Source organism: Melanostigma gelatinosum (genome assembly GCF_949748355.1).
Source record: "Melanostigma gelatinosum genome assembly, chromosome: 5".
In the NCBI taxonomy this organism is placed as follows: Eukaryota; Metazoa; Chordata; class Actinopteri; order Perciformes; family Zoarcidae; genus Melanostigma; species Melanostigma gelatinosum.
The window spans coordinates 29,420,314-29,438,658 of NC_136638.1; the positions used below are offsets into that span (position 1 = coordinate 29,420,314).

An 18,345-nucleotide genomic window follows, 5' to 3' on the forward strand; every position below is an offset into this window, starting at 1 on the left:
AACAGTAGAAGTTAATATGAAGCCGTACAGTAACAGTAGAAGTTAACATGAAGCCTTTACAGTAACAGTAGAAGTTAATATGAAGCTGTACAGTAACAGTAGAAGTTAACATGAAGCCTTTACAGTAACAGTAGAAGTTAACATGAAGCCGTACAGTAACAGTAGAAGTTAATATGAAGCCGTACAGTAACAGTAGAAGTTAACATGAAGCCGTACAGTAACAGTAGAAGTTAACATGAAGCCGTACAGTAACAGTAGAAGTTAACATGAAGCCGTACAGTAACAGCAGAAGTTAACATGAAGCCGTACAGTAACAGCAGAAGTTAATATGAAGCCTTTACAGTAACAGTAGAAGTTAACATGAAGCCGTACAGTAACAGTAGAAGTTAACATGAAGCCGTACAGTAACAGCAGAAGTTAACATGAAGCCGTACAGTAACAGCAGAAGTTAATATGAAGCCTTTACAGTAACAGTAGAAGTTAACATGAAGCCTTTACAGTAACAGTAGAAGTTAACATGAAGCCTTTACAGTAACAGTAGAAGTTAACACGAAGCCGTACAGTAACAGTAGAAGTTAATATGAAGCCGTACAGTAACAGTAGAAGTTAACATGAAGCCGTACAGTAACAGCAGAAGTTAATATGAAGCCTTTACAGTAACAGTAGAAGTTAACATGAAGCCTTTACAGTAACAGTAGAAGTTAACATGAAGCCTTTACAGTAACAGTAGAAGTTAACATGAAGCCTTTACAGTAACAGTAGAAGTTAACATGAAGCCGTACAGTAACAGTAGAAGTTAACACGAAGCCTTTACAGTAACAGTAGAAGTTAACACGAAGCCGTACAGTAACAGTAGAAGTTAATATGAAGCCGTACAGTAACAGTAGAAGTTAATATGAAGCCGTACAGTAACAGCAGAAGTTAATATGAAGCCGTACAGTAACAGCAGAAGTTAACATGAAGCCGTACAGTAACAGCAGAAGTTAACATGAAGCCGTACAGTAACAGTAGAAGTTAACATGAAGCCGTACAGTAACAGTAGAAGTTAACATGAAGCCGTACAGTAACAGTAGAAGTTAACATGAAGCCGTACAGTAACAGTAGAAGTTAATATGAAGCCCTACAGTAACAGTAGAAGTTAATATGAAGCCGTACAGTAACAGTAGAAGTTAATATGAAGCCGTACAGTAACAGCAGAAGTTAATATGAAGCCGTACAGTAACAGTAGAAGTTAATATGAAGCCGTACAGTAACAGTAGAAGTTAATATGAAGCCGTACAGTAACAGTAGAAGTTAATATGAAGCCGTACAGTAACAGTAGAAGTTAATATGAAGCCGTACAGTAACAGCAGAAGTTAATATGAAGCCCTACAGTAACAGTAGAAGTTAATATGAAGCCGTACAGTAACAGTAGAAGTTAATATGAAGCCGTACAGTAACAGTAGAAGTTAATATGAAGCCGTACAGTAACAGCAGAAGTTAACATGAAGCCGTACAGTAACAGTAGAAGTTAATATGAAGCCGTACAGTAACAGTAGAAGTTAATATGAAGCTGTACAGTAACAGTAGAAGTTAATATGAAGCCGTACAGTAACAGTATAAGTTAATATGAAGCCGTACAGTAACAGTAGAAGTTAATATGAAGCCGTACAGTAACAGTAGAAGTTAATATGAAGCCGTACAGTAACAGCAGAAGTTAATATGAAGCCGTACAGTAACAGTAGAAGTTAATATGAAGCCGTACAGTAACAGTAGAAGTTAATATGAAGCCGTACAGTAACAGTAGAAGTTAACATGAAGCCTTTACAGTAACAGTAGAAGTTAACATGAAGCCTTTACAGTAACAGTAGAAGTTAACATGAAGCCTTTACAGTAACAGTAGAAGTTAACATGAAGCCGTACAGTAACAGTAGAAGTTAACATGAAGCCTTTACAGTAACAGTAGAAGTTAACATGAAGCAGTACAGTAACAGTAGAAGTTAATATGAAGCCGTACAGTAACAGTAGAAGTTAACATGAAGCCTTTACAGTAACAGTAGAAGTTAACATGAAGCCGTACAGTAACAGTAGAAGTTAATATGAAGCCGTACAGTAACAGCAGAAGTTAATATGAAGCCATACAGTAACAGTAGAAGTTAACATGAAGCAGTACAGTAACAGTAGAAGTTAACATGAAGCCGTACAGTAACAGTAGAAGTTAACATGAAGCCGTACAGTAACAGTAGAAGTTAACATGAAGCCGTACAGTAACAGTAGAAGTTAATATGAAGCTGTACAGTAACAGTAGAAGTTAATATGAAGCCGTACAGTAACAGCAGAAGTTAATATGAAGCCGTACAGTAACAGTATAAGTTAATATGAAGCCGTACAGTAACAGTAGAAGTTAATATGAAGCCGTACAGTAACAGTAGAAGTTAATATGAAGCCGTACAGTAACAGTAGAAGTTAATATGAAGCCGTACAGTAACAGTAGAAGTTAATATGAAGCCGTACAGTAACAGTAGAAGTTAATATGAAGCCGTACAGTAACAGTAGAAGTTAATATGAAGCTGTACAGTAACAGTAGAAGTTAACATGAAGCCGTACAGTAACAGTAGAAGTTAATATGAAGCCTTTACAGTAACAGTAGAAGTTAATATGAAGCCGTACAGTAACAGCAGAAGTTAATATGAAGCCGTACAGTAACAGTAGAAGTTAATATGAAGCCGTACAGTAACAGTAGAAGTTAATATGAAGCCGTACAGTAACAGTAGAAGTTAACATGAAGCCGTACAGTAACAGTAGAAGTTAACATGAAGCCGTACAGTAACAGTAGAAGTTAACATGAAGCCGTACAGTAACAGTAGAAGTTAACATGAAGCCGTACAGTAACAGCATAAGTTAATATGAAGCCGTACAGTAACAGTAGAAGTTAATATGAAGCCGTACAGTAACAGCAGAAGTTAATATGAAGCCGTACAGTAACAGCAGAAGTTAATATGAAGCCGTACAGTAACAGCAGAAGTTAATATGAAGCCGTACAGTAACAGTAGAAGTTAATATGAAGCCTTTACAGTAACAGTAGAAGTTAATATGAAGCCGTACAGTAACAGGGTTCAATGAAAACGAATCACTGTATTTGTACAGGCGATGGTTCTCGCTACTCTTGCTGTCTTTGTTTTAATATGACTAAAACTTTTAAAGGTTAATAATAACAGAGCTGAAATAGTGATGAATAACTGAATAATAAATTCGTTTTTTGCTTACAGTAAATGTCTTGTCACTGAATTATATTCTCAGAGTACAGCAGAATGCTACATTTTAAAGCTCATATTTAAACTAAATGCTCCAGATGTGTGTGAGCATATGGCTCACACACATCTGGAGCATTTAGTTTTGTTTTGCACAGGTTGCACATTATTGTTGTTTTGAAAGGATACAGTGTAAAACTCAGTAAAACTCTTTATTGACAAATATTTGAACTTGTTTTGTTTCGTTCTTCACAGGTTCCACTTTATTGTTATCTTGAAAAGATATTCAGTGCAAAACAGGTGAATTACAAACACAATAAGCTATTTTTTGCCAAATATGAGTTATTTTCTGCACAGATGGAACTTTATTTGCTTTGTTCTAACAAAGCGATTGAACAATGTGTTTGTTTTTGTCTGATGGAGCGATCTACTGTGATACTGTGGTTTAAGTGATTTCAATTTTCTTTATTCTTTTTGAAAAAGCACAGATGGAGGAGTCACAAAATGTTGTTATTTCAATAAAAGTTCAACATGGAGCATTTTGTTACAATTGGGTGGGTTGAACATTGTTCTTGCTCCACAGTGGGGCGTGACAGAAGGTTTGAGAAGCGCTGCTGCAGAGCAACATGATGCATGTCTGCATGTGTTCACAGCAGATACAGGAAGCGCTGCATCATTTGTCCGCCAGCGTGCGGGAGGATGCGAGGGCCCGTTCATCGCTGCTATCATTATTCATAAACAACATCACATGTTTCATACGTTATTATTATTCATATTTATTATTAATATTATTATGAATAATATGTATTATATGTATTACTATTAATAACAACAATATATTATATCTAATATGGTTCATAAACAAAGTTCCATACATTGTTATTATAATAATTATTAATCATAATTATTATTATTATTAATCAAAATGATAATTATGATTAATAAATGTCACATGATTCCTACATTATTTATTCATATTAATAATAAGCTCAAACAGCTGTAAGTCAAGAATAAGTGTTTCCTCTTCTGAACTTTTGTTGCTTTTCTTCGTCTCATCAATCTTATTTTAGATTCAATTAACGTTTATTATTGATTCATTGTTTGATCCATAAAATATCAGAAAATCTTCAAAAGTATTTTCAGAAATGAATGAATTAAAAACAGATTTATTGACTAATATCTTTATTATTAGACATAATAAAATAAAAATAGTGATATTTAACTTGACTGGATGTAAACTCTGTTGTCATGTTGGTGATGTCATGATATGTGATATTAAACACGATCAGAGATCTTTAGTGTTTTTAATCATATTTCATGTTTTCAGGTGTTGAACACGTGAAGACAGGTTTTTACTGCCGAGTCTGTTTCCTGTTTTACTCCAACGAGGAGACGGCCAAGAAGACGCACTGTAGCAGCAGGACGCACTACGACAAGCTGCAGGTTAGTGAGCAGTGTTAGTTACCCTAACCTGCACCACGACAAGCTGCAGGTTAGTTAGCAGTGTTAGTTACCCTAACCTGCACCACGACAAGCTGCAGGTTAGTGAGCAGTGTTAGTTACCCTAACCTGCACCACGACAAGCTGCAGGTTAGTTAGCAGTGTTAGTTACCCTAACCTGCACCACGACAAGCTGCAGGTTAGTTAGCAGTGTTAGTTACCCTAACCTGCACCACGACAAGCTGCAGGTTAGTGAGCAGTGTTAGTTACCCTAACCTGCACCACGACAAGCTGCAGGTTAGTGAGCAGTGTTAGTTACCCTAACCTGCACCACGACAAGCTGCAGGTTAGTGAGCAGTGTTAGTTACCCTAACCTGCACCACGACAAGCTGCAGGTTAGTTAGCAGTGTTAGTTACCCTAACCTGCACCACGACAAGCTGCAGGTTAGTTAGCAGTGTTAGTTACCCTAACCTGCACCACGACAAGCTGCAGGTTAGTTAGCAGTGTTAGTTACCCTAACCTGCACCACGACAAGCTGCAGGTTAGTGAGCAGTGTTAGTTACCCTAACCTGCACCACAACAAGCTGCAGGTTAGTTAGCAGTGTTAGTTACCCTAACCTGCACCACGACAAGCTGCAGGTTAGTTAGCAGTGTTAGTTACCCTAACCTGCACCACGACAAGCTGCAGGTTAGTTAGCAGTGTTAGTTACCCTAACCTGCACCACGACAAGCTGCAGGTTAGTTAGCAGTGTTAGTTACCCTAACCTGCACCACGACAAGCTGCAGGTTAGTTAGCAGTGTTAGTTACCCTAACCTGCACTACGCCAAGCTGCAGGTTAGTTAGCAGTGTTAGTTACCCTAACCTGCACCACGACAAGCTGCAGGTTAGTGAGCAGTGTTAGTTACCCTAACCTGCACCACGACAAGCTGCAGGTTAGTTAGCAGTGTTAGTTACCCTAACCTGCACCACGACAAGCTGCAGGTTAGTTAGCAGTGTTAGTTACCCTAACCTGCACTACGCCAAGCTGCAGGTTAGTTAGCAGTGTTAGTTACCCTAACCTGCACCACGACAAGCTGCAGGTTAGTTAGCAGTGTTAGTTACCCTAACCTGCACCACGACAAGCTGCAGGTTAGTGAGCAGTGTTAGTTACCCTAACCTGCACTACGCCAAGCTGCAGGTTAGTTAGCAGTGTTAGTTACCCTAACCTGCACCACGACAAGCTGCAGGTTAGTTAGCAGTGTTAGTTACCCTAACCTGCACTACGCCAAGCTGCAGGTTAGTTAGCAGTGTTAGTTACCCTAACCTGCACCACGACAAGCTGCAGGTTAGTTAGCAGTGTTAGTTACCCTAACCTGCACCACGACAAGCTGCAGGTTAGTTAGCAGTGTTAGTTACCCTAACCTGCACTACGCCAAGCTGCAGGTTAGTTAGCAGTGTTAGTTACCCTAACCTGCACCACGACAAGCTGCAGGTTAGTTAGCAGTGTTAGTTACCCTAACCTGCACTACGCCAAGCTGCAGGTTAGTTAGCAGTGTTAGTTACCCTAACCTGCACCACGACAAGCTGCAGGTTAGTTAGCAGTGTTAGTTACCCTAACCTGCACTACGCCAAGCTGCAGGTTAGTTAGCAGTGTTAGTTACCCTAACCTGCACCACGACAAGCTGCAGGTTAGTTAGCAGTGTTAGTTACCCTAACCTGCACCACGACAAGCTGCAGGTTAGTTAGCAGTGTTAGTTACCCTAACCTGCACCACGACAAGCTGCAGGTTAGTTAGCAGTGTTAGTTACCCTAACCTGCACCACGACAAGCTGCAGGTTAGTGAGCAGTGTTAGTTACCCTAACCTGCACCACGACAAGCTGCAGGTTAGTTAGCAGTGTTAGTTACCCTAACCTGCACCACGACAAGCTGCAGGTTAGTGAGCAGTGTTAGTTACCCTAACCTGCACCACGACAAGCTGCAGGTTAGTTAGCAGTGTTAGTTACCCTAACCTGCACCACGACAAGCTGCAGGTTAGTGAGCAGTGTTAGTTACCCTAACCTGCACCATGACAAGCTGCAGGTTAGTTAGCAGTGTTAGTTACCCTAACCTGCACCACGACAAGCTGCAGGTTAGTGAGCAGTGTTAGTTACCCTAACCTGCACCATGACAAGCTGCAGGTTAGTGAGCAGTGTTAGTTACCCTAACCTGCACCACGACAAGCTGCAGGTTAGTGAGCAGTGTTAGTTACCCTAACCTGCACCATGACAAGCTGCAGGTTAGTTAGCAGTGTTAGTTACCCTAACCTGCACCACGACAAGCTGCAGGTTAGTGAGCAGTGTTAGTTACCCTAACCTGCACCATGACAAGCTGCAGGTTAGTGAGCAGTGTTAGTTACCCTAACCTGCACCACGACAAGCTGCAGGTTAGTGAGCAGTGTTAGTTACCCTAACCTGCACCACGACAAGCTGCAGGTTAGTGAGCAGTGTTAGTTACCCTAACCTGCACCACGACAAGCTGCAGGTTAGTTAGCAGTGTTAGTTACCCTAACCTGCACCACGACAAGCTGCAGGTTAGTGAGCAGTGTTAGTTACCCTAACCTGCACTACGCCAAGCTGCAGGTTAGTGAGCAGTGTTAGTTACCCTAACCTGCACCACGACAAGCTGCAGGTTAGTGAGCAGTGTTAGTTACCCTAACCTGCACCACGACAAGCTGCAGGTTAGTGAGCAGTGTTAGTTACCCTAACCTGCACCACGACAAGCTGCAGGTTAGTGAGCAGTGTTAGTTACCCTAACCTGCACCACGACAAGCTGCAGGTTAGTGAGCAGTGTTAGTTACCCTAACCTGCACCACGACAAGCTGCAGGTTAGTGAGCAGTGTTAGTTACCCTAACCTGCACCACGACAAGCTGCAGGTTAGTGAGCAGTGTTAGTTACCCTAACCTGCACCACGACAAGCTGCAGGTTAGTGAGCAGTGTTAGTTACCCTAACCTGCACCACGACAAGCTGCAGGTTAGTGAGCACTGTTAGTTACCCTAACCTGCACCACGACAGGCTGCAGGTTAGTGAGCAGTGTTAGTTACCCTAACCTGCACCACGACAAGCTGCAGGTTAGTGCAAAATGCATTCTGGGATATTTGGCTGTCAGACAAGTCACCTCCGATGCATCCCCGGTAAAATGGGCGGAGCCACATCCGGGCATTAGGACCGTGATTGGCTCGATGTGGACTTTGAATTGGAACAGTACTTGGGCTGAGACTGATGACGTTTCACAAGTCCAGAGAAGTACGCATGTTGAGAACGGCCCTTTCTTTGTGGTTTCAGAAACATCTGGAGAAGGAACAGACCAAAGCAGAGAAGAAGAAAGGGAAGAAGATGAGCGCCTAGAAGAACTGAAGACTTTTCATTCTACTTTTTATTTTAGTCACATGTTCAGACTTGTAAGACGAGTTAAATGAACTCACGTCACAGTGAAAGAGAAGACGAGTCAGTTCCAACTCAAACTGGTTCCTACGTTCAGTTTCTGTATGTCAACGAGTGGCATTTTAAACTTTCAATGTCACGAAATGGAAAAAGTGAATTTCCTAAAATGTCAAACCTTCCTTCATGTTTCTTCTCATCCTCATAGAGAAGAATGTGTTAAACTCATGTTGATTGTTTGGATGATTTATGAAATAAACCAGTTTCCTCAAATGTGAGTTTTATGTTTTACAAACTGTTTTCTGCCACAAAGAGTCTCAATCGAAACATGAGCAGTTTGTAGCTTCATGTTAGAAATCGGTGTTTCATGTATGTCGTATAAGGTCATAGTACAGCACTAACTATAAACCTGAGCCAGCTCTATATTTATAGATAGCTCTATGCACACGTGGACAAAAGTGTTGGTACCCTTCTGTTAAAGAAAGAAACTGACAATGGTCACTGAAATAACTTGAAACTGATAGAAGTAATAATTAGTACTGGTCAACGATTAAAATGTTTTATCTCGATTAATCTCATTATGTCAAAGTTGAACAATGAATTCATAAGTAGTGTATTGAGCACTTTTATTTTAAAGTGCTGCTCTATGAACAACAGGTGAATAACATTGTGTGTGAACACGTTGAACACATCAGGTTGTTGTTAGCAGCAGTGTTCTCTTCACACAGCAGCAGTTCTATCTCTTCTATATCTGTGCTCAGTGTGTGAAACGTTCCACTGCTGTGAACAGAACAACATGTTTCACACGTTCATCTACATGTGTGTGTTGAGTCTTCATCACAGTCAGAGCATGTGATGCAGCTCTACTCTTCATCACTATGATGCAGCTCTACTCTTCATCACTGTGATGCAGCTCTACTCATCATCACTATGATGCAGCTCTACTCTTCATCACTATGATGCAGCTCTACTCTTCATCACTATGATGCAGCTCTACTCTTCATCACTATGATGCAGCTCTACTCTTCATCACTATGATGCAGCTCTACTCTTCATCACTATGATGCAGCTCTACTCTTCATCATTATGACCAGCTCTACTCTTCATCACTATGATGCAGCTCTACTCTTCATCACTATGATGCAGCTCTACTCTTCATCACTATGATGCAGCTCTACTCTTCATCACTATGATGCAGCTCTACTCTTCATCACTATGATGCAGCTCTACTCTTCATCACTATGATGCAGCTCTACTCTTCATCACTATGATGCAGCTCTACTCTTCATCACTATGATGCAGCTCTACTCTTCATCACTATGATGCAGCTCTACTCTTCATCACTATGATGCAGCTCTACTCTTCATCACTATGATGCAGCGCTACTCTTCATCACTATGATGCAGCTCTACTCTTCATCACTATGATGCAGCTCTACTCTTCATCACTATGATGCAGCGCTACTCTTCATCACTATGATGCAGCTCTACTCTTCATCACTATGATGCTGCTCTACTCTTCATCACTATGATGCAGCTCTACTCTTCATCACTATGACGCAGCTCTACTCTTCATCACTATGACGCAGCTCTACTCTTCATCACGATGATGCAGCTCTACTCTTCATCACTATGATGCTGCTCTACTCTTCATCACTGTGACCCAGCTCTACTCTTCATCACTGTGATGCTGCTCTACTCTTCATCACTGTGATGCTGCTCTACTCTTCATCACTATGATGCAGCTCTACTCTTCATCACTGTGATGCAGCTCTACTCTTCATCACTATGATGCAGCTCTACTCTTCATCACTATGATGCTGCTCTACTCTTCATCACTATGATGCAGCTCTACTCTTCATCACTATGATGCAGCTCTACTCTTCATCACTATGATGCTGCTCTACTCTTCATCACTGTGATGCAGCTCTACTCTTCATCACTATGATGCTGCTCTACTCTTCATCACTGTGATGCAGCTCTACTCTTCATCACTATGATGCTGCTCTACTCTTCATCACTGTGATGCTGCTCTACTCTTCATCACTGTGATGCAGCTCTACTCTTCATCACTATGATGCTGCTCTACTCTTCATCACTATGATGCTGCTCTACTCTTCATCACTGTGATGCTGCTCTACTCTTCATCACTATGATGCTGCTCTACTCTTCATCACTATGATGCTGCTCTACTCTTCATCACTATGATGCTGCTCTACTCTTCATCACTATGATGCTGCTCTACTCTTCATCACTATGATGCTGCTCTACTCTTCATCACTATGATGCTGCTCTACTCTTCATCACTGTGATGCAGCTCTACTCTTCATCACTATGATGCTGCTCTACTCTTCATCACTGTGATGCTGCTCTACTCTTCATCACTATGATGCAGCTCTACTCTTCATCACTATGATGCAGCTCTACTCTTCATCACTATGATGCAGCTCTACTCTTCATCACTGTGATGCAGCTCTACTCTTCATCACTATGATGCTGCTCTACTCTTCATCACTATGATGCAGCTCTACTCTTCATCACTATGATGCAGCTCTACTCTTCATCACTATGATGCAGCGCTACTCTTCATCACTATGATGCAGCTCTACTCTTCATCACTATGATGCAGCTCTACTCTTCATCACTATGATGCTGCTCTACTCTTCATCACTATGATGCAGCTCTACTCTTCATCACTATGATGCAGCTCTACTCTTCATCACTGTGATGCAGCTCTACTCTTCATCACTGTGATGCAGCTCTACTCTTCATCACTGTGATGCAGCTCTACTCTTCATCACTATGATGCAGCTCTACTCTTCATCACTATGATGCAGCTCTACTCTTCATCACTATGATGCAGCTCTACTCTTCATCACTATGATGCTGCTCTACTCTTCATCACTGTGATGCAGCTCTACTCTTCATCACTATGATGCAGCTCTACTCTTCATCACTATGATGCAGCTCTACTCTTCATCACTATGATGCAGCTCTACTCTTCATCACTATGATGCAGCTCTACTCTTCATCACTATGATGCAGCTCTACTCTTCATCACTATGATGCTGCTCTACTCTTCATCACTGTGATGCAGCTCTACTCTTCATCACTATGATGCTGCTCTACTCTTCATCACTATGATGCTGCTCTACTCTTCATCACTATGATGCTGCTCTACTCTTCATCACTGTGATGCAGCTCTACTCTTCATCACTGTGATGCAGCTCTACTCTTCATCACTATGATGCTGTAACTCAGGTGATGAAGGTGACCCAGTGATGTCCAGTAGTCTCCAGTGAGAGCAGCAGCTGCTGCTGGTTGTAACGCGTGGCTTTAGTCGTCCTCTCCTTTAACACAACTCGTGTGTTCTTCTGCTGACGGTGCGTCTTGAGGCTCATACGTGACGTCATTCGCTGAGATCCTAAAGCTGCGTTCACACCAAACGCGACGTGAACGCACCTTGAGAACGTTCCTCAGACCGACATCTCCCACAACACCAACCTGCAGTTTGTCTCCACTTCTCTGTAGCATGTTAGCTTGTGTTGCTTCAGTTTATCTGAACTCCTCCCACACGCTGCACCAACAGTCTGAAGACTTCCTCCACCGCTGCCAGTGAGCAACGCACTTTACTAATAATAATACATTTAAAAGAAATACGTTAAAGCTCAATAAAATAATTGTCGGCGTCAATTAATGAATGCGTTAACTGGTAATAATAAATACAAATTGACTGAAAATGAGCGAATGAAAATCAGACATTGCTTTTGAATTGTGGTTCAACAATCATTTAAAAAAAACAAACCACTGAAAATGGCCTGGACAAAAAGGCCATTTTCATTAGTTTGTTTTTTTAAATGATTGTTTAACCACAATTCAAAAGCAATGTCTGATTTTCATTCGCTCATTTTCAGTACATTTATCTTTATGATTACTTTTGTCAGTTTCAAGTTATTTCAGGGACCGTCGTGGGTTTTTCTTTCTTTAACAGAAATACCAACAAGTGTGAACATCGTTTGAATGTTCACACGTGGAAAACGTGAGTGAAAAGACAAATCCTGATCAAGACCACAAACAGATGACACACAGACTCCAGTTTGGTTCTTCACTTCTATTTTTCACATTTTCATAAATGTACAGACTGGTTCCCTCCAACAGTAACACCAGTTACACTGCATTCATTTTAAGGCACATTTACAGTGATTCATTCACTTATCAACTGAATAATGAAGATAAACTGGTCAACAGTAACCAATACGTTCAGCACACACATTCATTCAATGTTCATCGATATGTTGATCAAATCTGCTGCATTCTTTGGTCCAAACTGGATCCATAATGAGACGTTAAAGGACACTTGAGACACATTCAATCAAATCATGATTTTATGATTTACGATTCTATTTTGGCTGAAAGCTGATCAGCAAACAGATAATAATCAATAACACACACACAGTTCTGAAGAAGACCATGAGCTGTGGTTTAAAGCTAGTAAGTGGTCCATATCTACAGATTATGTTCTGAACTTTCTCAGGTTCTCAAAGGTCATAAACAGAATTAATAATAATCGGTCTGAGCTTTAAGGCGGTTTGACTTTAATCTAATTATTTTGTTCTTATGAAAGCGTGTTTTGTGGTACGTCGACGGAAATATTTGTTTCACAATTAAATCCTTTGTTCTAAATGATGATGTCATCAGGTATAAAAAGCAGGTAAGCTAAAGGAGGACGAGTGTTCTAGTGAAGACGCTTAGTCGTCTCCTTTTGCTCTGTAAGATCCACCAGAGGGGCGTTCACTGACCTGTTTTATAATCAGAGAAATGAACGCTGGTGTTAAACACACTGACCCCATACGAGGGAACAGGAAGTGAAATAACGCTGAGTCATCCTGATCAGTGATCAGGACTCTGACTGGTGATACGGTTGTGTGAGGGCTGTCATTGGCTGGAGGAGGAAGAAGATGATGATGATGAACAGACTTTGGTTTGCGTGCTGATGAGGTGGATCAATAAGTCTTGTGATATTAAACGTCTGTTTTATGTGAAACAAAAGGTTATAAGTGAGACCCCGTATCTAAACCCTCTCCGTTTATTACCCATAATCCCCCACCAGTAAAGCCGCACAGCTCTGATTGTCTCCGACTGATTTTCGTATAAAGGTTCATTTTGAATGAGTCGCAGCCTGACGGAGGCAGCGGATTGGCTACGGTCAGCTTCCAATCAAAGACGAGTTTCAGAGGCCGGTCTGTCTGTGTGTTTGTGTAAACTCAAGCTGGTATTTGAGTCCCGCTCGTACCAGACCAGACCGGACCCTGAACCAGTCAGCTGACCTCTGATGCTCATCGTCATGGTTTCCCCACATCCACTGTGACCTTAGTGAAGAGATCTAACCTCTCCCTCTTCACCACCTGGTAGGAAAGAGAGTTGATCCCGTCTTTGTGCATCGTGTCTCTGGTGTGAGCGATCCGGTCAAACCTGAGACACAGGAGATCAATTATTAAAGTGATCAATATTAACCCCGATCAGTGATCATTAATAACCCCGATCAGTGATCATTAATAACCCCGATCAGTGATCAATAATAACCCGATCAGTGATCATTAATAACCCCGATCAGTGATCAATAATAACCCCGATCAGTGATCAATAATAACCCCGATCAGTGATCAATAATAACCCCGATCAGTGATCAATAATAACCCCGATCAATGATCATTAATAACCCGATCAGTGATCAATAATAACCCCGATCAGTGATCAATAATAACCCCGATCAGTGATCAATAATAACCCCGATCAGTGATCAATAATAACCCCGATCAGTGATCAATAATAACCCCCGATCAGTGATCATTAATAACCCCGATCAGTGATCATTAATAACCCGATCAGTGATCATTAATAACCCCGATCAGTGATCATTAATAACCCCAATCAGTGATCAATAATAACCCCGATCAGTGATCAATAATAACCCCGATCAGTGATCAATAATAACCCCGATCAGTGATCAATAATAACCCCGATCAGTGATCATTAATAACCCGATCAGTGATCATTAATAACCCCGAACAGTGATCAATAATAACCCCGATCAGTGATCAATAATAACCCCCGATCAGTGATCATTAATAACCCCGATCAGTGATCATTAATAACCCGATCAGTGATCAATAATAACCCCGATCAGTGATCAATAATAACCCCGATCAGTGATCATTAATAACCCGATCAGTGATCAATATTAACCCCGATCAGTGATCAATAATAACCCCGATCAGTGATCATTAATAACCCCGATCAGTGATCATTAATAACCCCGATCAGTGATCATTAATAACCCCGATCAGTGATCAATAATAACCCCGATCAGTGATCAATAATAACCCCGATCAGTGATCATTATTAACCCCGATCAGTGATCATTAATAACCCGATCAGTGATCAATATTAACCCCGATCAGTGATCAATAATAACCCCGATCAGTGATCAATAATAACCCCGATCAGTGATCATTAATAACCCCGATCAGTGATCATTAATAACCCCGATCAGTGATCATTATTAACCCCGATCAGTGATCATTATTAACCCCGATCAGTGATCATTATTAACCCCGATCAGTGATCATTAATAACCCCGATCAGTGATCAATAATAACCCCGATCAGTGATCAATAATAACCCCGATCAGTGATCATTAATAACCCCGATCAGTGATCATTATTAACCCCGATCAGTGATCATTATTAACCCCGATCAGTGATCATTAATAACCCCGATCAGTGATCATTAATAACCCCGATCAGTGATCATTAATAACCCGATCAGTGATCATTATTAACCCCGATCAGTGATCATTAATAACCCCGATCAGTGATCATTAATAACCCCGATCAGTGATCAATAATAACCCCGATCAGTGATCAATAATAACCCCAATCAGTGATCAATAATAACCCCGATCAGTGATCATTAATAACCCCGATCAGTGATCAATAATAACCCCGATCAGTGATCAATAATAACCCCGATCAGTGATCAATAATAACCCCGATCAGTGATCAATAATAACCCCGATCAGTGATCATTAATAACCCCGATCAGTGATCATTAATAACCCCGATCAGTGATCATTAATAACCCCGATCAGTGATCATTAATAACCCCGATCAGTGATCATTATTAACCCCGATCAGTGATCATTATTAACCCCGATCAGTGATCATTAATAACCCCGATCAGTGATCATTAATAACCCCGATCAGTGATCATTAATAACCCCGATCAGTGATCATTAATAACCCCGATCAGTGATCATTAATAAGCCCGATCAGTGATCATTAATAAGCCCGATCAGTGATCATTAATAACCCCGATCAGTGATCATTAATAACCCCGATCAGTGATCATTATTAACCCCGATCAGTGATCATTATTAACCCCGATCAGTGATCATTAATAACCCCGATCAGTGATCATTAATAACCCCGATCAGTGATCATTAATAACCCCGATCAGTGATCAATAATAACCCCGATCAGTGATCAATAATAACCCCGATCAGTGATCATTAATAAGCCCGATCAGTGATCATTAATAACCCCGATCAGTGATCAATAATAACCCCGATCAGTGATCATTAATAAGCCCGATCAGTGATCATTAATAAGCCCGATCAGTGATCATTAATAACCCCGATCAGTGATCATTAATAACCCCGATCAGTGATCAATAATAACCCCGATCAGTGATCAATAATAACCCCGATCAGTGATCAATAATAACCCCGATCAATAACCTACCTCTGAGGGTTGGGGTCGTTCTTCTTGTCTCTGTCGTGATGGATCATTCTACACTTCCCAACGTCTCCACTGGGTCTGGATATGGACATGCCTTTAGAGGACAACCTGGGGTCAACACAACACGATTAATACCTGAAAGTCATATTTAAGAAGTATGTGCGTGTGTGTATATATATATTAGTACTTAGCGGAGGGCCTTTAGTACTTAGCGGAGCGCCTTTAGTACTTAGCGGAGCACCTTTAGTACTTAGCGGAGCGCCTTTAGTACTTAGCGGAGGGCCTTTAGTACTTAGCGGAGCACCTTTAGTACTTAGCGGAGGGCCTTTAGTACTTAGCGGAGGGCCTTTAGTACTTAGCGGAGGGCCTTTAGTACTTAGCGGAGGGCCTTTAGTACTTAGCGGAGCGCCTTTAGTACTTAGCGGAGGGCCTTTAGTACTTAGCGGAGGGCCTTTAGTACTTAGCGGAGCGCCTTTAGTACTTAGCGGAGCGCCTTTAGTACTTAGCGGAGGGCCTTTAGTCAGACACCAGGTTCTGACAGCGTACCTGAGGAATCTTAGGCCATTCCTTACTAAGTACTAAAGATGCTCATGAAGGGGTTTAATAATGTTGAGACTGCACGAGTCATTTAAAGCAGTGATTCTTAACCATGGGGCCGATTGGGCCGCGAGCGCCACCTAGAGGGCCGCAAAAAACTTTCAGTTTTGCACCTGTGGGCCGCGGGACCGCATAGGTTATCAATTGAAGACACCAGAGATATCACTGTTATCCATGAGACGCTCAGTTACAATACAGCTTCCCACCACCTGGTGGCGGTAATGCGTCAGTCTGTTGTTTAACAAGCTGCAATAAGCAGAAGAAGACACTCAGCTAGCCGCTAGCCTGTAGCGAAAGTTATGGATAAGTTATTAAAAAGAAAAAATGAAGACGGCAGTGGTGCCATACCCCCCAAAAGTCTAAATGTGTGCGCAAGTACAACCCTGACTTTCTTAAGTACGGCTTTGTGAACGGAGGCAACGAGGCAGAGCCGAGGGCTCAGTGTGTGGAATGTGAGCTAATGCTATCAAACGAAGCTCTGAAGCCTTCAGAAATAAAGCGACACGTAGCGACGAAACATCCAACGCTCGTGGGAAAGTCTGTTGGGCTTCTTGTTGTGTGTGCAGGTTTACATACACATGATAATAAATGTCTTTGTGATCATCACATTCTATCATCTCATTTATTGAACAAGGGTTTTGCCTGTTCAACACCGGCATCCTCGATCCCCTCCCCTTCCGTTCCTACGGCTTGTTTGCGCAAATACGTCACAAAACATGTCCGTGTTTGGTATCCCAGCATGCCCAAAATCCTCATCTTTGCAAAGAAATCATCGATTTTCTTTCATTTCTTATGGTTTCTCCACAAAAGGAGCCCACACACACACTGTCCAAAGTCGCCATAACCGCTGCAAGTCGTATCTTGCAGCATTTCTACGGAAAAAGACACATTACAGACCCGACAACGTGCTAGCGGATGTTACCATGGAGCTACTGCCTTCAGAAAACGCTAGTACTGATAGTACAAACTTATCCTCCTCTTCCATAAGCCGTCAACCAACGTTTGCGTAACTGAGCTATTCTCATTCTCGTTCGTGCGCTCGGTCGCAGCCATTAAGCACAGCAAGTCCGCTACTCACACACCATGTCTTCCACCATATATACGTAGTTTTTGCAATTTGCAAAGGCTAAAAATAAAAGGAAAATAATATAAAATCACAATATAAAGGGAGAAACACCTTTAGTGTGTCAGAATATCATGAGGTTACCATGTGTCCATTTGGGTCTCCAAATGTCCTTTTAGAGCTCCGCCTGGATCTCTTCATGGAAGAAACTCTGTAGAATGGTCATACTTTGTCCAATCTTCTTCAAATTTGAGGCAGTTGTTCACTGATAGTGTAGTTACAGCCCTATACTGTCCTTTACCTGTACAGATACAGCCACCGGCAGTTATTTATACTGAAAGATACTTTTTTATTTTATGCGGACAAAAACCTTCAATTGTACTGATCCAAAGGCCCACTGCTCTGTTTCTGTATGACCTGCAGGTGTTCTGACACTTTTGATGCATATCGTCAGAGTGGTTCAGAAGCTACAGACATTTTAATTTGGGTATGTCATTTGAGGCGGTTTTGCTCCAAAATAGGGGTGCAGTTGAACAGGGAACAATATAGTTATTGAATACAAGTCAAACCAAGAGTGAGATCAATTATTTTAAGTTGAATTAGGAGAAAACACTTGTAGTATTAGTTGTGTTGAGCTATTTAAATTATTGTTGTTTGAGTTGTTTATTGAAAACAGCTGAAAGTTTGTAAATGTTGCCAATAAACCTAATTTGCAATGTGGGTTGAATAATTTTGAGTGCAACTAATTAATATATATATATATATGCGCGTGCGTGGTACCTGTTGAAGATGTCATCGTCCTCCCCCCCCCAGCCCC

The 18,345-nt window shown here is 41.3% G+C and overlaps 2 protein-coding genes across 6 annotated transcripts in view; one reads left to right on the top strand and one right to left on the bottom strand.

The window, feature by feature from the left end:
* matr3l1.2 (matrin 3-like 1.2) overlaps positions 1 to 8,348 on the top strand; it is a 40,492-nt gene extending 32,144 nt beyond the window's left edge. The window contains exons 21-22 of the mRNA XM_079268569.1: positions 4,558 to 4,673; positions 7,975 to 8,348. Of these exons, the coding sequence (XP_079124695.1) occupies positions 4,558 to 4,673; positions 7,975 to 8,037 (179 nt within the window). The 3' untranslated portion in view covers positions 8,038 to 8,348. The remainder of the gene's footprint in view (positions 1 to 4,557; positions 4,674 to 7,974) is intronic.
* A 3,830-nt stretch (positions 8,349 to 12,178) lies between these two features.
* The window catches only part of b4galt1l (DP-Gal:betaGlcNAc beta 1,4- galactosyltransferase, polypeptide 1, like), a 24,483-nt gene continuing 18,316 nt past the window's right edge, over positions 12,179 to 18,345 (bottom strand). For all 5 annotated transcript variants that reach the window (XM_079268886.1, XM_079268885.1, XM_079268882.1 and 2 more), the window contains exons 5-7: positions 18,309 to 18,345; positions 15,872 to 15,976; positions 12,179 to 13,541 (exon numbers count right to left, since the gene is read on the bottom strand). The exon at positions 18,309 to 18,345 is cut by the window's right edge and continues 86 nt beyond it. In XM_079268886.1, the coding sequence (XP_079125012.1) occupies positions 13,412 to 13,541; positions 15,872 to 15,976; positions 18,309 to 18,345 (272 nt within the window). In that variant the 3' untranslated portion in view covers positions 12,179 to 13,411. The remainder of the gene's footprint in view (positions 13,542 to 15,871; positions 15,977 to 18,308) is intronic.